This window comes from Physeter macrocephalus, chromosome 12 (genome assembly GCF_002837175.3).
Source record: "Physeter macrocephalus isolate SW-GA chromosome 12, ASM283717v5, whole genome shotgun sequence".
Classification (NCBI taxonomy): Eukaryota; Metazoa; Chordata; class Mammalia; order Artiodactyla; family Physeteridae; genus Physeter; species Physeter macrocephalus.
In genome coordinates, this window is record NC_041225.1 from 47479280 (window position 1) to 47506765 (window position 27486).

Consider the following 27486-nt stretch of genomic DNA (forward strand, 5'->3'; position numbering starts at 1 on the left):
GGGGAGGACAGTAAGTAGGGAGAAGGGAAGGGTGGAGTTTCCTTCTCCCCAGGTGGGCCCATGTTCTAGGCAGAATGTGGACCAGGAAATGACAGCCTTATTCAGGATCAAGCTCATGAGGCCTCTTGGGGTAGCTCCTCCTTTCTGATTTGCTAAAATAAGTGAGAGCACGTGGGCCTGAGAACAAGGCACATACAAGGCACAAATAACACTTGAGTCCCACAGGTTAGTGGCAGTGTCCCCCTGGTTGCTCAGGAATTAGACCCAGCAACTGGTCCCAGCTTGAGGAGAGGCAGAGTGGGTAACTAGTCTGCTACAAAATGGTATGAATTTCCTTCCTGCCTCTGGAGACGAGGAATCTATGGTGAGGTAGGGTGAGGGCTCTGGGTTAGGTGAGAGCCATGCCGGTCTTCAGGGATGATTCTGAGGCCCACATCAACTCCCCGGAAACGGAGAAGGTACCACCATTGCCGGGGGCAGGGCAATGTGACAGAAAGAGCACGAGGCTTGAAGTCATAAGGCCTGAGTTTGATCCTGATTTTGCATGTACTGGCTGTGCATCTCTGGGTACATTTCTTTCCTGACCCTGAACAGATGGAACGCTCCATCCCCTGGGCAGCCCTGCATGAGCCCTGACCCAGACCACGGGCGGGGCAGCCCCTGACACCTAGGATCTACTCCAGAAAGTGAGCTGCATAGAATATTCTTAGCGTCTTTAGCTCCTGCTTGTCGAGGGTTTGGTGGGGCTGACAAAGGAAGGGCCATTCAGGTTTTGCAATTTTTTCTACCTCAAGACATCCTAGAGGATTTATTATTACTCTTATTCTCCTTTTTTTTTTTTTTTGCCTTTCCAAGGGGGATTTTGCTATTGAATTTAATAAACTGTTAAAACACAGGAGTCACGAAGTTCCTGTCTTCTTCCTATCTGGGAGTCCTGTTTGTCTGCCCATGGGGAGGGAGTGAGGCCAGCTTGACCAAGCCCCATCAACACAGCCATGACACTCACTGTGGGTTACACTGAGATGCTGGAGAATGCCCCACCAGCCACATCCCTGGGAAAGGTTGGGCCCTGTGTCCAGGAATGGTCACCAGCAGCCTGGAAAGCCTTACAAAATCAACCAGAGTGCAATTTGCTGAAAAACTCCCTCGCCTGCAGCCTTGGGGGCCCTGCCTGCGTAGCAGGCTCCTTCTCAGCAGACCTTTGAGCAGAACTTAACAGGTGGCAGAAGGCAATTCCAGATGCCAGGCTCCTCTCCCACGTTCCTCTGGCCACATTTGCTGGTTTTAATGACACGGAGCCGAGGTCTCCTTCCCTGCAGGCCAGATAGCCTACGCCGACATGGAGGGGCCCCTCTGGTCACTTTCTGCTCCCATCTCAGCAGCTCCTAGCCGCTAATGAAAGCTTTTATCACTACAGGGCTGATGCCAGGAGTAGAAAGGACCGGCTGTGCGCCAGCCCTAGCGTGTGTGTGCCTGCATGTTTGCACACGTGTGCAGGGAGAGCTCAGAGGCAGTTGCAGCTTTGGCAAGATCAGAAGACCAGTAGCCGGGAACTGCCCTGCCCTAGGCTGTCATCATAAATTAAGTGGCTCACTTGCCGCTTCCTGTGTCCCTTTCATTCCTTCAGCTCATAGATGAAAAACTACTTCCATGTTTTGGAGGGGGGAGGAGATTGAGGGAAGCCCATTCCCCCCCCCCGACCTCCCCCAGCCTTGTTCTGTACTGAGAACATGGTATAAACTATTCTAGTCACAGGCAGGCTATTCAAATAAAATAGAACTTCAAGCCACACCGGGCTTGTTGAGACATTCAGGCGTCTAGGATGTGTGAAAGGCAGGGGAGGGGTGGAGACGGCCCCCTGCCACTCTCCCGTTCTTTTTATTACCAGCAGCTGCAATGCTAGACACATCCCAGTGTGTCTCCCAGCCACAGCGGAGGGGAGCAGTTCTGACAGCAAGCGAGGGCAGGAAAGCCACCGCGAGGCTCCCCTCCCCAGTGGCAACTTTAATTATTTGAAATGGAGCTCAGCATAATAAAAATAAAAATAAAATAAAATCGGAATCTATCGTAAGTGGCGCCTCACTTTCCCGCAGGGAATAGCTGGTGGTAGGTGGGCGGGGCGGGGCTGGGCGGAAGTCTTTAAATATTCAAGCCCCTGGTGCAAGCCTGCAGGCCGTGGTGGATGTAGCCTGTGCACCAAGAGCAGACGGTGGAGAGAGGCGGCTGGCTGCGGTGCTGCAGGGGTCTGGAGGGAGGAGGCCGGAGCTGGAAGGCTTCTGAGTGCTCTGGAAACTGGTTGGCACAAAGACACACCCTGGCTCTGTCTCCGTCATCGGTGGGCACCTCACCCGGCTCCACGCGGGCTCTGAGAGGTGCTCTCCCAGCCCCTTCTGTCTCCACCACGTCTGTCTGTCCCCCGCCCCCCGCCACTTCCGCCCCCTTCTCTGACTCATCTTTCTAAAAGGCAGATTACACCACATTATTTGGAGTCCCAGGTAATGGAGGATAACTCTCAGCATGGGCTCAGAATGAATTTCAGTCACAACTGGCAAGGGCGCCTATGGCCAGTCACTCTTAAGTTTCAATGTGCATCCAAATCACCAAGTGTGGGGTTTGAAAATGCAGATCCCCGGGCCCCTGTCAGTTATGTCATTCAGGAAGTCTAGGGTGGGTCCCAAGAATCTGCATTTGTCCTGTTTTCCAAGTGACTGCAGCTGGAGAAACCTAGGCCTACTAGTTCGCTTACAGCTAGATTTTCAAGGAAAGGCATCGAAGGCGACACCAATTCCCCTATGGAATCCACTGATGACTGTGGGGTTTCTTGGAGTATTTTGAGCTATTCTGCAATTACTTCACCTCCCTGGAGGCCATGGACCAGGACTGTTAGGGTTTAGAGAAGATGCTCAGTGGGGGGTGTCAGCCTGGAGCTCAGCTCAGCCAGCCGTCTGTTCCCGTGGGCCCGCCCCTCATCAGAGACCTTCACCCCTGGCTCTATCCGGTGTCCACCTTCCTGCACTAGGGCCCCACAGCCATCGGAGGCCTCTTTAGGGCTGGGGGGGTTAACCTCACACTGTCTCACACAGCAATGCAACATCCGTTTCCCCGTCACTGACATTCAGCCAGCCGGAGAGATGGAAATCAACTTCCTGCCTTCTGCATTTAGGATTCGAGTGAAATAGATGGCAGGGCTTACGAACCTGGAAATGCATATTTCTATTTTGGTCATTTATTTTTCTGATGAAAACGTTTCCCCCAACGTTGGGAATTCAAAGACGCATCAGCCTGAGATGAATAGTCTGAAACCTGAATGCGAAGTAACTGAGCTCATTGCGGACTGGACTCATTGCCTTCCCTTCACTCCTTGTGCTGAGCCAAGTTCTGGAAAAGGTCAGGAGATAGCAGAAACCGCCCAGAGCAAATGTGACTGGAGGAATAATAGAACAGGCCGGTAAAACAAAACACCTGTTTAAGCTATTGATCAACCCAAAGGTTATTAGAGAAATGATGAAGTATTAGAAAAATATCAGTTTTACCTTGACATTTCTTTTTCTGAGATCAGCCTCATATTAAATCCAGTGAAGAATAAATTTAAAGATGAAATGCTTTTAAGGATCCCCCTCACCTCTCAGATGGGCCAACCAACTCTCCTCATTTAGATTTCCTCTTAAGAAGCCTCCCTTTCTACGTGCTGCTCTGCGGCACCCGAGAAATATCAATGATGACTGAGTAATTCCATCATCTGAACCGGAGAGCGTGGTTTCTCAAATACAATTTAACATAATGAATCTATTTATTTGTGCCCTGACTTCTTCAAGAAAGGATTTAAGGTGGCTCACAGAGATACACAAAACCTAGTCAGATAACATAAACTAGGAGAGTGTAAGGAAGATGGGGTAAACGTAGAGTTATAAAATTGAACCAGGAGTAAGGCTGCTACAAACTACACATCATGAACCCCTATTTGCTTACTGGCTAAAGCCTCAGATTTAATCTGACCATTCTTATGATTAAAAAAAAAAATCATTGATACATCTTTTCCATTCTCCTTTTTTTTTTTATGTTTGTGGGTTTTTATTTCACAAAAAGCCTGGAGGGCTTGAATTTGGCTGTACCCCTAAGCAGGGGAAGGCTCTTTCCTGCATCTCTGCTGGTCGAAGCCCCACCTGCCTGGGATTGCTAGCAGCCCCTCAGAGGGGAAGCGAATCTGGTCATTTTCACAATGCCCACTATTTCAAAGGGAACAAATTGCTCCAAGGGCACAGAGCTACTCCTGAAATGAAGCCAGAAAGGAGTTTCTCCTGTGAGTTTCCAGAAAGAGAGGACAGACCAAATCTGAACTCTGCTGGCTTTCTACTGTGTGCAAGGTGTTGACGCAGTGCTTGGTGGGAGGCAAAGAAGCAAGGGCCCGGCCCGGCTCTCCAAGAGCGTGGAGGCAGGTTTTTGGCTCAGTCCTCTTCCTCCTCCACCTTTCTCCTTTGCATAATGATACAGGGTACCAGAGACTGTTGGTTAACTATTGTAGTACCTACGTTGTGCCAGACCTTGTGATAAGCCCTTTACATATATTAACCTATTTAAGCCTCACCTCCTTGGGGTAGGCACTCTTACTGTCTCTACTTTCCAGGTGGGGAAACTGAGGCCCTGTGAGGTTATTAGCTGATCAAACAAATTGTACAGCCAGTCAGTGATGGAACCTGACTTGGACTTAGGCAGTTGATTCCAGAGTCCACGAGCTTACTCACTGGGCTCTGTTGGGGTCTAAGCACATCTCCTGGTCCCTAGAGAATGCGACCTTGTGTTAAGAATCATGGCACCTTCAGTCTTCACGTTAAAGAGGTAATAGCTACATGAACCATTTGGTTAAGTGGCTCTGGAGGTACCTCACTGAATGCCATTGATGCCTTAGAGAAATTTATGTAAGTCAAAGGTTTGATGTTCTATAATATTTAAAATGTATTATAAGAGATTGACATTTTAAAAAAGGATTCTGTAGAAAGTCGCTGTTACCCTCCCCTGCTATGTCTTGGAAATATTTTTTGGTTTTGTTTAAATCAAGGTCCTACTGCAAATAGTTCAGTGAAGCTGAGTATGGTGTTTAAGGTAAGATTCTCTGCAGATGGGACTTTACCACGTTGGTGGGTACCGTCTGCCTAGAAGTTGGCTCAAATGGCCCTCTTGTCCGCCTGCGAGAGAACAAGCAGCCCGACCATCAGGCTACTTTGCTCATCTGCGTGGGTTCATCTGGAAGTGCCCAGAGGTGGGAGGAGAAGGCAGAGAACTAGAGGAACACTGAGACTTGCCTCGCACGGAGAGTTCTTCATCGGTGCAGGAAACGTAGCGCTGGTCACCGTAGCACTTTCAGAGGTGGGGGCATCAGTGGTGCTGAGCAACAGGGCGTGGCCTGGGCAGAGAGGAAAAGAGTCAAAGACGCACCATCCTCGCGCACTGAAGGGCCTCGTGGTGCAGAGTTAACGGGCCCTGCACCGTGCTTCTCTAGCCTCGGGACATCTCTAAGGATACAGGTTTTCTGCCGCCTCTAATGGATAAGACAGTCTGCTGATCACTGTCTACAAAACTTGGCTCATGCAGAGGTCTTCATTCCAAATGGCCTGCAATGTCCCAGCACCATACATCTGGGCTACTGCATCCTTGATCTCCCAAGGTCACCAGCTTTAGCCCCTAGCCCTGGAGCAGCCTGAAGTATGCTGGACTCCCCCAGGCCCACCCCTGCCCCCTGTTTCCAGTCATGCCAGTGCTTTGCCCTCCAATGGTCGCTAAACCTTCACTGTCTTCTCCCCTCTCCGGAGCCCAGGTCATCCTGTGCCCCATTCCCTGACCAGGAAGACTCATTTATTGTTTTCTAAGCACTGACCTGCCTGAAAACCTGGCAGAACCTGAGCCCCAGCCCCACGTGGCGGTGGGAGGAAGCATCTGCAAACCTCCAGGAGTATTTTGTAGACGGTAGGTGCTACGGAGATGGGGCCAGAGTGAGCTTACGACTTTTTAGGGGCCTCAGAGAACCCCAAGTAGGACTTCAGTCCTTCATTTCTATTTTTCTCTCTTAGCAAAGTCTTTATAGAGTTACTACCAAGTAACAAATTCAGGGGGGTCCAGAGCAGAGTACCTAGGCCAGGCCCGAAATCTTAGAAAGCACCCTGCCCATCCTTGAGGAAAAATCAAGTGGCTGGGGTTGTGTGACCCTGGAGAGAAAAGGCCTTTCGTGGTCGGTAGGTCATGAGGGTTGTCTTCAAATATCTGAAGGGCTGCCTCTGTGGGAGAGGGCATAGTTCAGCTCTGTGGGGCTCCAGGAGACAGAAATCAGGGCCAATGAGTAGAATTTACAGAGGGGTGGGGCTCGGCGAAGAAAAGCGGTGTTTGATTCTGACCTGTAAACAATGGAAAGGGCTACTTTCGGAGGCAGTGAGAGCCCTGTCACTAGAGGTATTCAACAGGGCTGGACATTTCTTTGTTGCGGGTGCTGTCAGCGACTATCAGAGCAGAGATGTGAAGATCACGTCTAGCTTTGAGCTGTTTGTCTTCTCTGCTCCTACAGACAGGGCGCTGAGGACGAGGCAGAGCGGTGAGGAGGCCGGGAGGGGAAGCTCTTGGCCTCCACCTCTGCGGAGGGCCCTGCAGCACTCCCCCGGGGTGCAAGAACTCAGCCTCCTTTTTAACGGGGCCCAAAGCCAACTCACTAGATGCAGCCAGCTCCGGGGACCGAGGACAGAACTGCACGGGCTCTGAGATCCTCAGTGGTTGATCTGGACCTTGTCTTCTCTCACATTTATCCTTATTATTAATTCTTAAAGGAATCTGTAGGATGTATGATCTTTGCTTGGAAAGAGAGAAATTTTGGTACAAGGGACTCTATCTCCACAAAGAGCAGGTAAATACAGCGGAGGGGAAGGGAGAGGAGGGGAAGCGAGAGAGACCCCCCTGCCTGCCATCCTGCAGAGAGTGGGCCCCAGGGCCTGCTCAGCCCTAGTCATTGTGTACAGACCAAGGATAGGCCCATGGCTGGATGGTCTGGCCTCTCCAGTAGCCCAGCTCTTGGAGATATGCTGGCCTCACAGACCTCCTCTGACCCCAAGGCCAGGCCAGTTCCTCTGATCCCGAGGCCAGTTCCTCCAGGCGTGGAGTCAGCCCAGCCCAGTGTGGGTGGCATCTCTTGGGTGTGTGGAGGCCCTCTGCCCCTCTGGCAGTCAAGCAGGGGCCGTGAGAGGACGGACTCTAGTGAGGGGACGGTGGGAGTTGCCAGCTTCAGCTGGATGCGGGGCGGGGCAGGGGGTATGACTGAGGAAGGTGGGCCGCAGGCAATGGTGTAGATATGGGGCAAGGTTCCCAGGGCACAGTTATGGGGCAAATGACACAAGGGCCTCCCCGAGCCTCAGCCTCCCCAGTCATAAAGAGGGCTACAGTTTTCTTTATCTCTCAAGGAGTTCTGTGCCTGATGCACAGCAGGTTTCAACCAACACTTGTTAAATGAATGGATTATTATTATTGTTGCTTTTATTCTTATCTTTCAGCTAATCCTTGATCATTTTTTTTTTTTTTTTTTTCCTGCGGTACGCGGGCCTCTCACTGTTGTGGCCTCTCCCGTCGCGGAGCGCAGGCTCCGGACGCGCAGGCTCAGCGGCCATGGCTCACGGGCCCAGCCGCTCCGCGGCATGTGGGATCTTCCCGGACCGGGGCACGAAGCCGCGTCCCCCGCATCGGCAGGCGGACTCTCAACCACTGCGCCACCAGGGAAGCCCTGATATAATCATTCTAATACTCAAGAGGGTGTGAAGAGGGAATTGTGTAGGTGCACCCCAGGGCAGGTCCTCGGGGGAGGCCCAGTGCCTCTGGGGTGGTGCCCCAAGTCTATTGTCTGGCCAGGTGGACACCAGGGGAAGGGAAGAGAGGGTGGTACCTTGGTGGTCCTGGAACCGGGCATCCTTTAAGGTCCTGACTTGCCACTGGGGCGTGTGGGGTGACAGTGAGCTTTGGGTCCAGCCACAGAATCCATCCTCGAAGTTGCAGTAAAAACCAGCAGGGAGTTTACCTTCAGGGAGAGCACAGGGGTACAGTCATTTCCAGGAGTGCTAAAGGCAGAATATGCCAACAGCAAGTAAAGTTAGCCAGGCATGACCATCCTTGTTAATGATAGCTCCCCAGCCAGACCCTCAGTGTCTAATCATGCTCATAGTGAAGAGAAGCCCAATCCCTAACTTGTACATGTGCCGGTTTATACTTTTCTGATCTTCAGAAAATAATAATATGGGGTATTGCTAACCGAGTTTTATATATGAAAAAGCAGAGGCTCAGAGATGTTAAGCAACCTGACCAAGGTCACACAGCCAGCAGGTAACCCAGCTGGGACTTGAACCCAGCTCTTCTGCTTTTAAATTCTGTGCTCTTTATACAGATCCACCATGAACATGATCCTAGAAAAGCCAGTGTGTAACTCACTGAAATACATTTCTAATGGCACAATGAAAAGAATGTGGTGGTGGCAGTGGTAGTGTTGGCTGGGGGTTGGTTGGTTTGGGTCCTTCAAATCACCCCTGTGTGCAGAGACACATATTGCTCAAAACTATCTATTTGCTCCCCTTTATTTTCCAACCCCCTTGCAGTTAAGTGAAGCCACATGGCTAGCTCTGGCCGATGACATGTGAGTGGAAGTGTTGTGCATCTCCTGTGGATTGAGGCTGTGAAAAGCCCTGGTGTAATTTTCAGACTCTCTCTTCTGCTAAAGCAGCTAAGGAGAGTTCTCATTCCTGGGGGTGCTGCTGCATGATGGTGGCGCTTCTGCCAGCAGGAGAGATCCCATGGGGTAGAGGCCCCTCCCACCCCAACCCTTAGTGGACAGGTACCGTAAATGTTATGTTAAGCCACTGAAATCTGGGGATGGTTTATTACTGCCGCATAACCTAGCCTATCCTGACTAAGCAATCCCAGTCCCTGGGGCCTCTTTATATCATCTGTTGGCTCAGCAAAAAGGGCCCTGTTACGCTTTTCTCTACATCAGCCTGACCTCGGGTCACATTAAAGAGGCCACAGTCAGTTCTAGAGACCATATATTTCCCCACTGCCCACAGAAGGAGGAGGACAGGAGGAGAGGGGTAGAGAGAGTTCCCTTGCTCCAGTTTACTTGGAGAATGGCTGCAGGGAAGGCTCTCAGCCCCGAGGAGCTAGTGGGCCATTCCAGGCTACCCTGATAGTACCCAACAGCCCCGGCCAGGCCTGTCTCCACACAGCAGCTCTCAAGCCGGACCCACCGCTCTCAGTGTCCTTCCTCTGTCTCAACCTTCTTGGCAGCAGCAGGCTGACAAAGACGGCCCTACTGCTTCCTGGCTGTGACAGCACCTTAGTGAATTATTACTCATTTCTCCCTGATTCTCTGTGCATTTCACACAGAGGCAGAATTATAAATTAAAACAGGCTGTCACTGACTTTGAGCATCTCTTCCCATTTATACCCCCCTGAAGAAATCATCCCCCCTGCAAGTGCCGCATGTTCCCGATTAAAAATCCCAAAGCTAAGGAGATCTATTTTATTTTTATGCCCCCCTCAAGGGGTCTCACATTCACCTCTTTAGCAAAAACTAACTGGTAGCTGGAAGTGACCTTCCACAAAGCGTCCTTCACACATGTGCTTTAAACTGTAGACCGTGATGGCAGATTCCAGCAGGCAATGGGCCCCTGGTAGAAGGAAGAGGCAGGGCTGAGCTGGGTCCTGCACAGCGTATCATTCCCTCCTTACCCTTTTAGGAGGTAGAGGCAGAGAACTTAGGCTGACTTATGGGTGTTGGTACCTCATCAGCACCGGACACCTGGGCTCTGGTCCTGGCCTCACCGCTTTCCGCTCTGTGACCTCAGGTAAGTCACTTCCTTCCTCAGAGCCTCAACTCCCTCATCTATACAGTGGGGTAAGATTATTGTATATTTCACAGGGCTGTTTTGAGGACAAAGTAAGGCAGAGAGTGTGGAAACAGTCTGCAAAAAGGGTTGAGCAAACATAGAGCGGCGGTGGCATTATTAATGATCATTCATACCCGGGACAGGGAAACTTATCAGCAGGGGAGAGGCTGAAACTGCCAACGCTGCCCTAGGGGGCAGAGACAGGTCCCTCAGCTGCCTCTCTGGAAATGCCTATGCCTCCCGCTGGGACAGGAATGAGGAAAGTCACTGGCACTCTCCACCTTCTGGAGGCCCGTCCTTGTCCCAGCTTGACATAGGGACCACAGTGAGCTGGGACTGGAAGCCCCTTTCTTTTTGGCTGACTGAATAAAAGGAGATGAGGTAGGCAAAAATAGTTAGGTCAACGGGCAATTTACGCGCCAGTTAAAACCTTGAAGGGTGGGCAGGAGTGCTGAGAGGATTTCCAACACTAAGCACATCAGGGCGTGCGCTCAGCGAGACCAGTCCTGAGGATGATGGTGGGGTGGGTACCAGCGCCAAGCCCTTGGCAGATCAGGCCGGGTTGGGGAAATTGCTGTGAAGTCCACCGCTGAGCAGTGTTGGCGCCCAGTGTCGCGTCTAAGGTGTCACCCCCTTTGACCACCTGCTCAGTGCTTGGCACATTGTAGGACCTAAATACTTATTTGCTGAATGAAATGGGAGTGGGTTCAGTCCCCTAACCCTTTGCCACTCAAAATGTGGTCCAGGGACCAGTCACATTTGCATCACCTGTGAAACTGTGAGACATGCAGAATCTCAGGTCTCTCCTCCCTACTTCCCGACCTACTGAACCAGAATCTGCATTTTTAATGCTCTCCAGGTGACTCCTTTGCACCTTAGTGTCTGAGAAGCGCTGCTCTAACCCACCCCCTTCTTGGGCTGCAGCCAGTTATTTTGTTGGCTGGATGGCCAAATCGGCTGTGTGTGGGTTAATCAATCCCAGAACATTTGGCATTTATGACACCTTATTCCACTCTAAGAGACACAAATTGATAGAGTCATAGAGATGTGACCTTAGCAGCAGCTGCCAGGAGCTGCCAAGTATAAACTCCAGGCCAAATGACACTACTTCTTTTCCTTCCTGTGTGACAACTCTGTTAACATTTTTGATAAATATGTTATACATTTCCTTGAAAATATAGAGTCATGGGAAAAGTGCTAGAAGAAATACATCAAAATATTATGGTTATCTCTGAATGTCTGAGAGGGAGGATTATGGGCAATAATTATTTTCCATTGGCAGGCGGACTCTCAGCAGCCACTGCGCCACCAGGGAAGCCCTCCTGTGTATTTTTTTGATTTTCCAAATGTTTTACAACCAACATGTTTTATTTTACAATAAAGAAATAAACTTTAAAAAAACCCTGTTTTTGCCTGATAGGAAAAGTATCCCCACCACACCGATAATATTATTGAGTATGTGGAGGGGGATTGAGCTGCCTGCAATACCGAGTGCGTCAATGACCCATCCAAGGGATGAAGCGGGGCCACCTGACCCTTTTCTGGGGCACTGCATGCTGTCGAGGCCTTTGCTCAGGACACACGGGGAACCTTGAAGACACCCTTCAGTGGGTGACAGCATCCTGGGATGTAAACATGGATCGGCAATGTTTAATTAGAAAGAGAAAGTGTACGGTGTATGGTGTGTGGGCTTGGAGGATGGGGTGTGAACGGATCGGATGGAGAAGGACAAGGGCAGTACCACCTCCATTTCAGGTCCCCTACTTATCCCAGCCAGAAATGTCCCACAAGGTTGAGTCTGATAATCTGAATGAAGCTCTAGTGTGTGCGTGTAATTCCTTCTAGGGAAAATGTGGGGAGCTGAGGCTGGGAGTTGACAGGATACAACCTACTTTTCCCCTCCAAATTCTAGCCATGGCAGTTTTTGGTTGAAAACTCTCGCTCAAGATTACTGACCCTCATGGGGGTTCCTTAGAAGACCTGGACATCCCCAACAGGCTTAAAGTGACCACTGCTCAGAGAAAATGTTCTAACAGGTTCCAGACCACCTGGGAAGGACCAAGTGAGGTCAAGAGCATTGTCCTTAATGCGTCATGGGCATCAGCGGGCATCATGTTCCAATTCATATTAGAAACGAGGAAAGTGAGGCCTAGAGCGTGGAGACGAATGATCTGAGTATCCCCCAGAAGAGCCCTGGACCTTCCCTGCCTTTTCCTGGTCCCTTCGTCCTGGGTAGATATGTAGCGAAGGCTGTGCTAGAAACTGCTGGAAACTCATGGAACAAGTGAATCTGGCTTGCAGTGATTAAGAGCATGGGCTTTGGAATCAGACTGGGTCTGAATCGCTGCTCAGCCACTGGCTAACAGTCTGATCATGGACTATTCTGGTTCCTCATCTGTAAGATGGGCATAATAGCATCACATAGGACTGCTGTGAGGGTGAAATAAGTTAATCCATGAAGAGTGTTTGGAGCAGCTCCTGGCATATAGAAAATACTCAATAATGTTAGCTGTTACTATTATTATTGTTGTTGTTATTTTCATGGGGAGGGGTTCCAGAATCAACATCAGTCAGTGTGGTAGGGAAAACAGCAAAAATGCCAGAGAGGGTGGGGTGCCCAAAAAAGGAAAAGAATATTTACTAAGAGTACTGCCAAGATCAGAGTGGCATAAAGATTGGAATAATCCTCCTTCTAACTGAACTTCCCTTCTATCAACCGATTTCTGTAGCAAAGAGCTCCATGGGGGTGTTCTTCAGGGCGGAGTGGTCACTCTGACAGCTGGTCAGAACAGCTTTTCAAGTGTGGCTGAAAAGCCTTCTGGGCTCCAGGCGCCTGCCTTCCTTACTGGAACCAGGCTACCCTCAAGCTTGGTGTTGGCTCTGAAAACGCATTGATGGCAAGCCCCGAAATGGTAGGAAAGTGCCCTAAGTCCACAATAATGGGCTGGATCCTGCAGGCTCCAAGCTCTAATCATGGCTCTGTTCCTGACATGCTGTGTGACCCTGAACAAATCAATTACCTTCTCTGTGCTTTCATTTTCCCAGTTGTAAACCAGGACATGGACTCCCCGACCTGTGTCTCAGCTGGGAAGTGGGTATCAAAAACTTTAAAAAGGCCAAAGCAAAGTCACACAGCTCAGAGGCACCGCTGGAAATACTATAGAGACAAGTAACTAGAGAGACACACAGACAGGTCCCTGTCCAGGGGAACATGGGCAGGCCTAGCTTCCTCTTGGTCCATGTGTGTAGTGAGAGCTCCGAGAGGAAGCCAGGAGCAGAACAGTACGGAACAAGCAAAGGGCTTACCTGCAACTCTTTACTGAGTTTTATCTGAACAACCACTATTCCATGATTATTGGAAAACTTCATTGGAAAGTTTTGTACAAAAAGGACGATTTTCAAATTGAAAAATGGATTTCTTTATAGCTTCATTTAAAAGGGAATAAATAAAACCTTTATTTCCCTAAGGGAAGATCTGTCCTCCAAAATACCTGGGGGACACTGTTACCTTCTTAAAAGCTATTTGGCCGGTAACAGCGTCTTGGGGCCAGTGTGTCTGAGGGGAGGGGCATTTGTTGGGCGTACGAGCTCCACAGCACCCCAGGCTGCTGCATCCTTTCCCAACCACAACACCTTTGTTTCACTCCCTGCCCCTGTGTTGGATTTACAGCACTACAAGGACAGATGCCGTGTTACTTGTCCCTGCTCCAGGATCTAGTTTACTTTTTAGCTCATTATATATGTGTTCTAGAAGTGTCCGTGGTTTCCCTGGAAAAAACTTCTAGAGTGTTTACTCCTTGCCAGGGAGCAGCTGAGAACACTGTCTTCAAGTGGAGGGAGCACTGGGCTGGGAGTCTAACTCTGCCCCTAACTACCAGTGAGACCTCAGCAACCTGTTTCCTCTAGGGAACCCAGGTTTCCCAACCCATTTATTCATTTTCATCAACAAAGAGTCAATGAGCATCTATGCTGTGCCAGAAATCGTTTGAGATCTTGGTATGGGGAAGAGTAGCAGGCCCACTCTGTCCACAGTGAGGGAGAGAGACATGGAAGCCACCTCCATGAAATGTGATGGATGCACACCCACTAGGATAGCTAACATAAAAAGGCAGATAAATAGTAAGTTTTGCTGAGGATATGGAGAAATGGGAATCCTTACACAATACTGGTGGGACTGTCAGATGGTATAGCCATTCTGGAAAACAGCTTGGAAGTTCCTCAAAATGTTAAATAAAGAGTTACCATCTGACCCAGCAATTCTACTCCTAGGTAGGAAATTTCATTTCCAAGAGAAATGAAAACATCTGTCTACACAAAAACTCGTACATGAATGTTCACAGCAGCATTTTTCACAATAGCCAAAAAGTGGAAACACAAATGCCCATCCATTGATGAATGGATAAACAAAATGTGGTACAGCCATGCAATGAAATATTTTTTGGTGATTCAAAGGAATGAAGTACTGATATATGCTACAGCACGATGGGCCTCAAAAACATTATGCTAAGTGAAAGAAGTTAATCACAAAAGACGACATATTATATGATTCAATTTATATGAAATGCCCATCTATAGAAACAGTAAGTAGATTAGTGGTTACTTAGGGCTAGGCAGTGGGTGAGGGGGTCGGTGGGGGAGGGATTGGAGGTAAATGAGGAGAGATTGAGAGGGGTTTCTTTTTGGAGTGATAAAAATGTTCGAAAATTAGATTGTGGTGATGGTTGCACAGTTGTGACTACACTAAATCGTACACTTTAAACGAGTGAATTGTATGGTATGTAAATTATATCTTTAAAAAGCTGTTACAAAGTAATGAATGTTACGGTGCATGGATTCCAGGGGGCGGGTTCCAGAGGGAGGAGAACCAACTGTACTTGTGGCAAATGGTCAGAAGAGACTTCCCAGAAGGATTGACTCTTGAGGTGAGTCTTGAAGGAGCAGATGTGACTTAAGATGGGAAAGAGCATTCTGGGGAAGGGATAGGACACTAACAAAGCCAGGGAGGTGTGAGGGCGCTGAGAGGTGATTTGATATGGCTGGAGCTGGGGTACATGGAAGGTTGAGGGGAGGAGGGAGGCAGGTGGGTGATGAAAGAAAGGCTTAAAACGTGGCGGAGGTCCTGGCGTAGAGGGCTTCTCATGTCACGTTAGAGTTGGGCTTTAGTCTGCACCTTTTCTCTATGCACGAGGATGTTGAGAGCAAAACTTATAAGATCTTGCTTGGTTCTTAATTATATGCTGTTTCTAGACCATGGGTCTTAGCCCTGTCTTTTGAAGACTGTGGAGCTTTTGAAAGTTGCCACCAGAAGGACACAAGTGGCGCTGGTCGTAAGGGAGGTCGTTCAAGCCTCGGATGGTGGGGGAAGGAGGGCACGTGGGCGTGGGTGGGCTGGGGCGGGTGGAGCAGCCCCATCTACTCACCGCACAGCTGGCCCTCGTCTTCTCCCTGGGCACAGTCCCGGTGGAAGTCGCAGGCCTGCCCGAGCTGGAGGACTGTCCCGTTCCAGCAAGTGAAGGAACTCTGCAAGGCCATCTTGGAGCCCGGGGATGTTCCTGGAGAGCACACAGAGACACACGACACTGGTCAGCTTGGGTGGCCCTGTGGGAAGGCTGCGGGGAGAGCATCCCTCCCAGGCCGTTCACATCTCACGGTCTGAGACAACCCCATTTTAATCTGGCCCAAACCAGGGTCAACACCAGGAGGCTAAGAGGAAGTCAAAGCCCTAACCCCCCAGCCCCCTGGCTGTGATGTGTGTAGTAGAGAGGCCCGAGGTTTGAGCCATGTTCCCCGACACTTTGGGGTCCTCCAACCCACGCCTTTAGTGTGCCAGGTGGACAGCTACAGGTGGAGTCTCATCTGCACACAGACAGCTTTCCCCTCAAGGTCAAATTTGGGGTACCAACAGGCATATCTGGTCCAGTATATCATCCCCATGCTCTTGACCCCAGATTCCACCACTGGAGTGACTAAAACACACAGCACTTTCTGTTTTGAAATGAAAAGAACGCCATCGTAAGAGCAGGGCTCTGGGCTCTGGATTGGCTCCTCCATGAATGGCTGTGTGATGCTGACCCTGTCCCTTCTCTTTCTGGCCCCCTGTCTCCCCATCTACAAAAGGAGGGGTTTTGATGGTATTTCCAAGGTCTTGTCCAGTTCTGAAATTCTTAGATAAGTCATATTATCCAGTGGAGGAAGGGAGAGGGGGCAGTTTATAGCGAACATATTAGCAGATATTTGCTTTTGTATCAAGAATGATGAGTTATGATAATTTATTAACCTGTGACCTCAGAGAGCCAAGCTTCAGCTGGCCTGGCCCCGCCTGCCTACTGAATGGGTCCCTTGCCTGGGGACCGCCTAGCAAGGGCCTGGCTGGTGTTTCTGACTGGGCCTCCTGACACCCAGCCTCGGTTGGTATGGGATGGGGGAGCCTCTAGCCCCTGTGGAGGTGAGCAGGCAGGGCCCACCTGGGTTGACCTCCTATCCCCACCCCCCAGGTCTGGCTGCCTTGCTCTCTGTCCTATTTCCTAGCTCTATCCCGATGGTAGCTGGTTCCTCAACAGCCTCCCCACCCCCATACTACCTACCTCAGTGCTCAGCTGGGTGGTGGAGAGGATGAACCAGGACCCTCACTTGGCCAAGCCCCACAGCTTCCCTGGGCCTCACATGAGGGGTGGGCTTCTTTAACCCTGGTTGTGAAATTCTTTATTAAATTTTATTTTAATAAAACCTTACAGCTGATTGTGATGTGGGACTCTCCAGGTTAGATGATCTTTAAAATTCCATGATTTTCTGGTTCCCAACAGCGCTGAAACTAACATCAAGTCCAGCCTCTTTACTTCTAGAATCCCTCTTTATACCTCAGCCCATCTGGTTCTGTAAAGAAGCCAGGCAAGTCTTAATAGTGTCCATTTCCTAAGTGGGGAAATGGAGTCAGAGTGGTTAAGTGACTTGCCTAAGGTCACATAGCTGGTAAGTGGGATTTAGACCTAGCTTGTCGACTGCAAAGCTGGCCTCTCCATCTCATGGAAGGGGGGTGTTGGAGGTAGCCCTGGGCCCTCTTTCACAGGCTGGTCCAGATAAGGCTCAGTTTGTCAGCTGATGGCGGATGGCTACCTGGCATTGTCAGACCAGCCTCCAGCCTGGCTGAGCGTTCTCAGTAGCTCCTGGGCATGGGAAACACAGGCCCTTCTTCCTTCCGGGAATCACATCCAAACCCTTTAACCTGTTCTTAAAGGTCCTTTGTGATGTGGGCCCAAATTTCCTTTCCTGTCTCACCTCTCTCTGTCTCTCCCCATAAACGCTGTGCTCTAGACCCATCTGGCATTGGTTCGTTGCAACCTGGCGCTAGAACACTCGTGTATGCTCCCATCTTCTCCACTAAGCTGCCTGAGTCTCTGTGTGTTCCCAGCCCTAGCCAGTGCCTGGCCCCTGGGAGGGTTCACAAAAACCCTGCACATTAGGTTATGCTTCTGTGGCTGGCTGAATAATGCTGTGCCCCCCCACCTGCCCCAATACCCATATCCTAATCCCCCAAAACCTGTGAATATGTTACTTTATGTGGTGAAAGAGACTACTGGTGTGATCAAGTTAAGGATCATCAGGTGGGAGATTATCCTGATTATCCAGGCGGGCCCAATATAATCACAGGGTTCTGATAAGAGGGTGACAAGAAAGTCAAAGTACGAAGTAGACCTGGTGATAGCAGCAAGAGTTTGGAGTAATGTGAGGAAGAGGTCAACGTACTTAGGATAAGAAAAATTCTCCTTCACTTTTGCTTGGTGATTTCTAGTTTCCAAAGTATTTTTTCTTATGCCTTATACATGATCATGAAATACAGTTAGGACCTTATGGCCCTCATTCCTAGCCCGACCGAAGAAAACATGAGCCAAATAAAACGCCTGTAAAGACTTCCTCAACTTGGAAACAAATGTAAGCTGTGTCCTGTTTTATTCACACCTTATGATTAGGCCTTGTTTCTCATCGTGTGTTTTCACGAACACATGCACGTTTCATATACCAATTACTTGTCATTCCTCAAAGATTTTTTACTTTTACAGTTTCTTTTACTTTCCTTCACTTGAAAAATATATGCCTATTGTCTAAGGTTCAAAACCAGGGTAAAAATCAACAAAACAATGCCCAGAATCCCACTATCCAGACGCCGTCATTTTTTACATCTCGGTAGATTTCTCTTTCGTTTTTTTTGGCCTATGCTTTAGAAGTGTGTATAGTTGTGTCATATATGTATGTTGCTTAAATTAATTAAGATTATATCACAAGCTTTTCCAAGGGCTTAAAAAGTCCTCATAAGAATACTTTTTAATGGCTATAATACTACGTGATATGTACCATAATTTATTTCAACATCAGTCAATGACTGGATTGTTAGATTGTTTATAATAACACTTTGAAGAGTATCTTTGAGCATAAACTTTCGCCTGCTTTTCAGATTATTTTCATAGGATAGATTCCCAGAAGTGGAATTACTGAATCAAAGGGTATAAACATTTTAAAGGCCCTTGATACATATTGCCAAATTGCTTTCTAGAAGTTAATCCAATTTACACTCTCACCAGCTGTGTTCATACATGCATGTTCCTCTTACTACATCTTGGCCAACCCTGAATATTATCATTATTTTTAACTAAAAGTATGTCCCTGCTGTTTTATTTGTATTTCTTTGATTGCGAGGGTGAATATTTTTTTCCACGTGTTATTAGCTTTATTTTACTCTGATTTTTAGGGAATTGCCCATTTCCTTTTGCCAATTTATCTGTTAGGGTATTCATGTTTTCCTATTGAGTTGTATGAGATTATTAATAAGGATGTGAAACTATTTATTATATGCTTCACATTTTCCCCCAGTATTTTACGTGTATTTTCATTCTGTTTATGATATCTAGAAGTTTAAAATTTGTACGTAATCCAAACCTATCCATATTTTCTTTGGTGATTTCTTCTTCTTCTTTTGTGCCTTAGAGAATTTGTTCCATGTGGGGTTGGCAGGTAATGTGTGGGTTGCCTTTCGTAGTCTTTGGTTTGCTCTCTCATGGCTAAGGTTGCCCTCTCTTCAGGGAATGTCTTCTACCAACTCCTCCTCTTTCAGCAATGGGGATACAGATCTCACCCCCTCATCTGTGACATTTTCATGGATTCTCCCATTCTTTCCCCATCCATGGACTGTCCTTTCCCCTGGGCTACCATAGCACATTACTTCTTCTTTCATTTAACTTGGCAGACATTCTGCTGTTATATCATAATCAGCCGTTTGGATGCCTGTCTTCCTCACCAAACTCTAAGTGACTTGAAGGGAGGGATCAAGTCTTATCTTCATGAATCTATAACAGTACCTTGTATAGAGGTCTCCCCACCCCAATATTTGGGACTTGAACTTCACTATGTATTATCCATTGAAGCTATCATCATGCCTATTTTATAGTTGAGAATACAAAGGCTCAGAGTGGTTACATGGACTGCTGGAGAGATTGGTGGAAACCCACATTTTCACATCTTGTTCTCTATCCTTTGTACCGTGTCTGTCTATGGGGTCCCCCTTCCCCAGGTGATGAGTGTCCTCAGGAGTGGTGATAATGGGCATGAAAGGGCAGGGAGTCAGTATCCCTGCCCTTTACTCCCAAACCTGGACAAAGAAGGGGTCCAGTCGTGGGAGGGGCGTGCTGCTTCCACTCTCTGGATGCCCCAGTGTTTATCCCCAGGACCTCTCTGTTGCACAGCCACAGCCCAGAGAAGCCAGCCCCTTAGGCCCTGCTTCTACCTGCTCCTCCCCACCTCCTCTCCCTGGCTGGAGACGTACAGCCTCCTCCATACCACAGGGAACTTTATGCTTGTGAGAGATTCAATTAGATGGATGCCTAGTACTCTGATCTCTTCTACCAGCCCAAACTCAAAACTAATGAAGCACCACAAAAAACAACTGCTCTGTCTTCTCCAGTTCTTTTTTTAATGGGGCCCATAAATTCCAAGGAGGAAAGTACCCTTGGTGAATGGTTTGAACCAAGGGGCTGAGTTTCTGCAACAGCATCCTTTCTGTGGTTGTGAAATGATTGTTCTGGCTTGTGGAACAGGGTAACCTGAGGCCCTGGATGGTCACAGCCTGCTCCAATGCAGCAAGGAAGGGGCAGAGCTTAGACAAGAAGATCCAGCACCCACTTTCTGCTGGCACATCCTGATGCCTTCCAGCCACGAGTGCCTGTGATTCCTGGAAACCACTGAAACACCAAATGCCCTAATCACAGAAAGATTAGGGAGAGCTAAGATCAAGCCACTCTGGGGAGAACTGGTGCCTGGGGATCTTTTGTTAGCAAGGGTCTTCTGTATGGAAATTTATTTATTACCTTTGAAAAGGTAGTTCTTCCCAGAATAACAATATAAGTTACTGGGGGTAGTAAACTGTCACCATTCCTTACCTTTGTATAGCATTGTAAGAGCTTACAACGTGCCTTCCTAATCCTTCTCTCTTTGAACCTCATAAACAACTGGTAGCATAGTTATTATTATTCCCATTTGATTAATCAGAAGACTGAGGATTCAAGAGATTAAATAATGGAGCGAGCAATGCTTTCTAAACAGTAAGGCACTACAAAATGCAACCAATTACTTGCTAGGTGCTTTGCCTGAGGTCTCACAGCTAGTAAACCACAGGGAAGGCCCAGAACCTGGTCAGATGATCCCAGGTGGGGCTCTTCTCCCATCACGTGGATTAGACTGCCTTCTGGAGCAGCACCCTGACAGCGCAGCAAGTCACTTGGGAAGTTAGAAATACCGTTGATGTTCAGGGCCCACCTGGACCAATGAAACCAGTATCTTTGGAGGACGGGCCCTTGGCACTGGTGGTTTTAAAAGCTCCGGGGATGATTTTCACGAGCATAGGCTTGAGAACCACTTCCTCGGAGGGCTGGCGGCTTTGCCCCTGAGCACCTATGTGTCTTAGGTGGGTCTTTTACCTCTTGGGTTCTCCACTGCCCCCTGGTACAATGAGGGGGTGGCCTCGAACCCAACCTCCAAGACCCCTTCCATCTTCGACATCCTGATTCTGGGGTTCTGAGCAATGGTTGTTGGTGGCTCTCTGTTTATAGGGTTGACCTGATATAGTTTGTGTCGTCTTTATTAATGCTGACCATTTAATGACTTCCTTGGAGCCTGCTGCCAAGTCACTCACCCAGCAAGCTTCCCCTGGTTTCCTCATGCTGGCTTTTCCTGTCTCAGTCATCTGTCATTTGCATCCTGGAACATCTCTCCTGAAACAGCATGCCACTTGCTCGCCCAGTTATCTCCTCTGGGTGCAGGAGAAATCAGTTCAGATTTGCACCTGAGACACGTGTGGCCTGGGTGGGTCAGGTTACGTGAACCGCTATTTGACACCATGGGCGACTCATTGGGTTCACTTGCTGGGAGTGATTCCTTCTCCCTAATTGCGCATTCGAAACAGAAACCCACACATACTCCCCTCCTTCAATCATGTCTTAGAGATCTGATGCTACAAAATCTACACAACTCTCCTAACTCAAATTTCTTTTTTTAAACAAACGTCAAATTTTAGGGCACTTAATTACTTTTTAATTATGGTGATTTATGTGGCATTAAAAAAGGCACATTTGTATCAGCTTTCAGGCCATCTCCCACCTGCTTGCTCTTGCTTAACTGATGACACTCATTAAAGGGGGGAGAAGTGAGTGCTGCATCGGTGAGAAGGGGGTCTTGCTCTTAAATTAAAGAGAAGGGGAGACGACTTGTGGGAGGAGGCTGACTTCCACAGCATGGGGAGGTCAGGAGTGGGGCTGGAGCCCAGAGGCTGGGCCAGGCTCCCAGTGGAAACTTACTGTTTCGCGGGACGAGGAGAATCAGGTGCTCAAGGGTAAACAAGCCCAGAGACATGAAAATGGCTGGTGACATGATGAGGACGTCGCCACAGTGCTCACAGGCTAACAGCCGCCGCCTCTGCGCTGACGTTAACGGGGTGTTGGAAGGTCGGGGAACTGTGTAAATTAAGCCTGGCAGAGACCAGTCCTGCTGAGGGCTTTGGCCTCATAAATTGTAGTGTGGACAACCTCATTAAAGAACTGGCATCTTGGGCTCCTACGCAAAATATAAATCGGTGAGGAGAGGGCCCGGCTACAGAGGGCCCGGCGGGCTGGGTGAGGAAGTGCTGTGCTGCTGGAAGTCTGGAGAGCTGGTTCGAGGCCTTGCCTTTTGCCACGAGGCCTCTGGGGCCATGAGCAGGTCACTCCTCTGGGCCTCAGTTGCCTTGTTTGTAGACTCTCCGCAGCCAGCCACTCACACTGACCGAGGGCTTAGGCTACTGCCTTGATGGTGCATCTGTAGACCCTCTGCATCAGTCACATGGAGCTTGGAAATCAGGCTGCTTCCGGGGCCCCACTGCAGACCTACAGAGTCAGAACATCTTGGGGGGACTCTGGAGTCAGCATATTCCACAAGCTCCCTGGGTGAAAACTGGGTGCACCAAAATCTGAGGACCTCTAGTGTTAGGGAAATTAACGGATCTTCAGTCCCTTCTGCCCTTGGAAGAATCCCAAGCCCTCCAGCACCACCCTCTCTCTCACCGTGACGATTCCTTACTTGGTCCAGAGTTGTCAGAGCTCCTTTCATGCCTAGATTCCATTTCTGTTATGACTCCAGCAGGCCCAAGGCACCATTTTCTTAGTTTGTGTTGAAGAGACCCCTAAGGTGCAGAGAAACTAACACTAGCTTCCCGTCTTCTCTTCTGCTAGCTAGCGGTGTGAACCCTGACACAGCTCACAGGCTTCCCTCTTCTGTAAGTTGGAAAGGCTATCTAATTTACAGGATTTTTGTGAGGATCAAATGACATTGGGTACATAAAACGGTATGTGGGGTTCTTATGAGCTAATTTTAGAGAGTGTCCCAAGGAGTTTGGGAGAATAGGCCATGGAGGTTGGGTGGGAGGTGGTCAATGGAGGGGTTGGACAGGCCAAAGTTTGGGGACAGAGAGCAACTTTGGGGATCCCTCACCTCGCACAGTAGAGGTGACGATCTACAGGGCCAGACCTTTTCAGCAAAGCAGCGGCAGAAACGAACCCAATAGTAATTTGCAACATAAATAATAGCTATGAAGAGTAACTGCAATGATGAATTTTCAAGATTATTTGTCTCTGGAGTCACGCCTACCACCAGAGTTAGCTTTCTGAGCCCAGCTCCTTTCGGGTCGGAATCCAAACCTTTGCTGGTTTCCACAGGATACAGTCCAAATTGAGGCTTAGCACACCCGGAACAGCCCGCTTTCCCAGATCACTGTGTTCCTTTGCATCTTCAGCTAAAGACCATGACTTGCAGTTTTTTGAACAGGCAGCCACGGCTTCAGCCTCTGTGTAAGCCAATTGGGTGGGCTAGAATCATCTTCTCCATCTGAGCCACTCCTCCTAACGCAGATGTAACTTGCCCCGGCTGCTCGTTCTTCTCTCTTGAAGGATGACATGTGCCTCCCTCTGGGGTGCTCTGGCAATTGCTATACACCTGTAACTGTGAACTCGTCTCTCCCATTGGGCAACTATGTCTGCATTGCTAGCTTCTCCCACTAAATTCTAAATTCTTTGAGGCAGCGGGTCCGTCATACTTATTTTATCTCCTGGAGAGTGCCTGGCACATGGCAAGCGCTAATGAATGTATGTTGAAGAAGTACAAAATAGATCACCAAGTTTAAGTAGAAGAACAGGGTGAGGTAGAATTTCCTTGCATTCTGGAAACTGCTAATTCCTTTAGGTTATACTGCAGCAATTCCACACACACGTACCCCCTCAGCCAAATCCCATTCAAGCTTACAATTATTGAACGACTATGTTCAGAGCTTCCACTAAGAGCCTGGGGTTAGAGTAGTGAACAGAGCGTGACATGGGTGACCTAGTTTGATAGGTGGGCCATGGGAGCCCTCTCTGGGGAGGAGATATTTGAGCTGATACTGAATAAGAGAAGTCAGCCATGTGAAAAGGCTGTGGAGGAGTAGGAAGTGCATAGCTGGCGGTGGGAAATGACGCTAATGATCTAGGGACAGAGCAAAGGCCAGTGTGGCTCAAAAAGTCACAAAGGGTTGGGTCATGAAGAGTCACTGGGGAGGAAGGCAGAGGCCCAGCTGGGCAGGATCTTGCAGGCTGTGCGGAGGGGTGTGAATTTTGCTTAAGGGGTTTAGGCAAGAGACTGAAAATAATGTCATTGATTTTTAAGGAGGTCATTCTGAGCGATTTAGGGAGAATGGATTAGAGAGGGCAATAGAAGTGGGAAAACCAGTTCATAGACCATTGTAAGCGACCAAGCAGGTGAGGAAGGCTACTTGCCTGAGCCTGCTGGTGGTGGAGCTGGTAAGGAGTGAGTGACGTGAGCTTCGTGTTGGAGGTGACCCTGACAGGACAGGCTGACGGCCTGGAGGTGAGGCTGAGGGAGAGGGGACATCAAGGATGGTGCTAGGGTGAAAGCATGGCTGCCAGCTGACATGACAGAGCTGGTTTCAAAATCCCAGTTCCTCAGGGTCGGTCTCCATATAAACTTATGAAGAACCACAAGGATTCCTGCAGGCCATCAGTAGGAAAGCAGTATGTGTTTCATTTCTGCGGTTAAGCTCTCCTAAAAAATTAAAAATTTTCTCTTTGTAGCCTCAATACCCCTTGATTTTGCTGCATGGTCCTTTTCCCAAGGTTTCTCTGTGCGACATTTATCTTCATTGCTTTGCTGAAAAGACAAAGCAATCATTTTATTTTTAATATTATAAATGACCTCGGTGCACATTTACCATTAATCTCCCTGAAAAGCGATGACATTTAACCATTCTGCACCACAGCTCCCCATATACTATGTCATTTTCTCCTCTTGTTTGTTCAGTAAACAATGAACAATTCCAGTTGCACCTTGGAGAATTAATACTAATCACAAACAAATTACATCTACAGCTGAGACCACTGGAGGGACTATAGGCAGATTACACAGTGGAGAAGGCTGCTTGGGCTGGACAGCAAGGGAGAGTAGGGGTCATTCAGACTGGAGGAGTAGAGACAGGAATGCTGACTGCGGGAGTGGTCCCGCGAGGCACCTCCACAGAAGGGAGTCCGGTAGATTCGACCTCTTGAAGACAGATGGGAGGTCATCTTGCATCCATTCCATCCATGGAAGCCATGGTGGAAGGAACGGCTGCTTGATGAAGAGGCAAGATAGCCATTGGGTGCTGATGCAGATATCAATCACGATGAGAATAACTACCACCCTGACCATTCACTGAGTGCTTATCATCTTCTAGGGACTCTATCAAAGGCTTTCTATGCATTATTTTATTTAGACCTACAGCAACTCTATGAAGTAGTTATTATCTCCAATTTACTGAGAAGGAAACTGGGACCCAAGGTCATAGAGACAGATTTTATGTCTACCTGACTCTGAAGCCCACGATCTTAATCAATATGCTAGACCTACCAGGTGGAAAAGGCCATGTTAGAAGCCCCAGAAATAAACACGAGGGAGGCTGGCGGACTGCAAGCAAGTGGAGTGCCAGAGAGAAAAGGAGCAGTAGGGTGGAGACAGAGGCCCCATAGTCTTGGGAATGTGGAGGGGTGGAGGGTGAGGCTGGCTCAGATTCTGAACTGGCTTCTGGCCCCTCAAGTTCTGGTCAAATGTTTTTAGGGGAGCGATGCACCAGGTAGGTGCTAAGGCAGGCTCCAGGCATAGGGGAATAAGATAGGACTTGAATATCAGAATTCATAGTTTATCCCCTGGGCTGGACAAAAATCTCATCTCTATCAAGAGGCTTCTGGGGTCAAAGGAGATAGCTATGGAAAAATACTCTGTAAACCAGTGAGTGTAGCAAATGATTAAGATTTTATTTTTATTATGAACCACCTGACATTCCCATAGGATCTCACCGAAGCCACAAGAGGCTCACTCCTCACCTCCTTTGTCTTTACTGAGATGTTACCTTCTCAGTGAGGCTTTCCCTGATGACCTGATCTAAAATCTCTCCCCTGACCCCACCCTAGACATTTCCTGTCTCCCTTCCCTGATGTATTGTTTCTCCTTGCTACTTACAGTTGGGCAATATACATTTTCCAAATTAGTTTTGTTGATAGTCTTTCTCTTCCACTAGCAATAAGAGGATGGAGAGCTTAGTCTGTGTTTTCACTGCTGAATTCCCAGTTCCTAGAACAGTGCCTGGCATATAGTGGGCTCTCAATAAAAGTTTGTTAAAAGAATAGGTTATATACGCTCTTCAGTAAATAACTTTGGGCAGTGGTTTCAGAAGCAGGACTTATGTGTTACTCGCAATTTAGAATTTGTATTTTTTTTTTTTTTTTTTTTTTTGCGGTACGCGGGCCTCTCACTGTTGTGGTCTCTCCCGTTGCGGAGCACAGGCTCCGGACGCACAGGCTCAGCGGCCATGGCTCACGGGCCCAGCCGCTCCGCGGCATGTGGGATCCTCCCGGACCGGGTCATGGACCCGTGTCCCCTGCATCGGCAGGCGGACTCTCAACCACTGCGCCACTAGGGAAGCCCTAGAATTTGTATTTTTGAGAAAAGGCATTTCACTGAGGAGAACTTCATGTAGTCCCAACCCCCATGGCTCCATGTGTACATAGCTGGGATTTGTCTATATAAAAACCAAATCATGTAAGAGGCTCACTGCAGTGATTGTGGCCTGCTCTGTCTAAAGACCTCACTCAGTGCTGCCAACCCAGTTCAGGACGATGGCTGCACACTCACATGTACAGTGAAGCACTAACTGGGGAAGGCGGGCTGTTGAGGAAGCTGCAGCAGGCATGGGCTGCTGGGACCTTGCCGCACGGGGTGGGAGGAAAGAAGTGATGGCCGATTCACAGTAAGTAGTGAGAGGCTGAGACACTGTCAGCAAGTACTTTCCATTCCAGGCTCAAAACTAAGAGGGAGGCTGGGACCAGGCCCCAAGCTATGAATGTTCAGCGTTCCAGTCAGAGTCAAAGATGAAGCAAAGCTTTCCTTGGAGGAAATGTGAAGAGCTTCTGTGTTATTCATTTAGATAGGCAAAGAAATCTGGAAAGGGGGTAGAGTCTCCTATGAAAAGATCAAGGTCACTTGCTTTGTCTAGGAGTCAAGAATCTCTCTACATTTTTTGGTTTTTAGTTCTCTTCTAAGACTGTCATGTTGGGGTCTGACCTTCTCAGAACCACAGAATTGGGAGAAATCTAATGAAGAAGGAATGCTGGATGACAGGCAGGGAAGAAGGTTAAAAAAATAATAAGAAGAAGAAATAATATTCAACGGGTACCTACTACGGACCAGCCATTTTTTGTGTGTATTATCTTTCACTTGAGTCTTTGAATGGACATAACTGAAATATACAAGAAGATGCGTGATTTAGAATGGTTACCATAAAAAGGTGGAAAATAGCAAGTGTTGGCAGGATGTGGAGAAGAAATTGGAACCCTGTACACTGTTGGTAGGAATGTAAAATGTGCAGTCAATATGAAAAACCGTATGGTGGTTCCTCAAAAAGTTAAAAGTATAATTACCATGTGATTCAGGCATTCACTTCTGGGTATATATCCAAAATAATTGAAAGCAAGGTTTAGAAGAGATA

The 27486-nt window shown here is 48.5% G+C and overlaps 1 protein-coding gene across 1 annotated transcript in view; it reads right to left on the reverse strand.

Annotated features, from left to right (window-relative positions):
• Positions 1-27486, reverse strand: part of ALK (ALK receptor tyrosine kinase) — a 737057-nt gene that overhangs the window by 83433 nt on the left and 626138 nt on the right. The window contains exons 7-9 of the mRNA XM_028496593.2: positions 15323-15454; positions 7913-8044; positions 5301-5401 (exon numbers count right to left, since the gene is read on the reverse strand). Coding sequence (XP_028352394.1) covers positions 5301-5401; positions 7913-8044; positions 15323-15454 — 365 coding nt within the window. The remainder of the gene's footprint in view (positions 1-5300; positions 5402-7912; positions 8045-15322; positions 15455-27486) is intronic.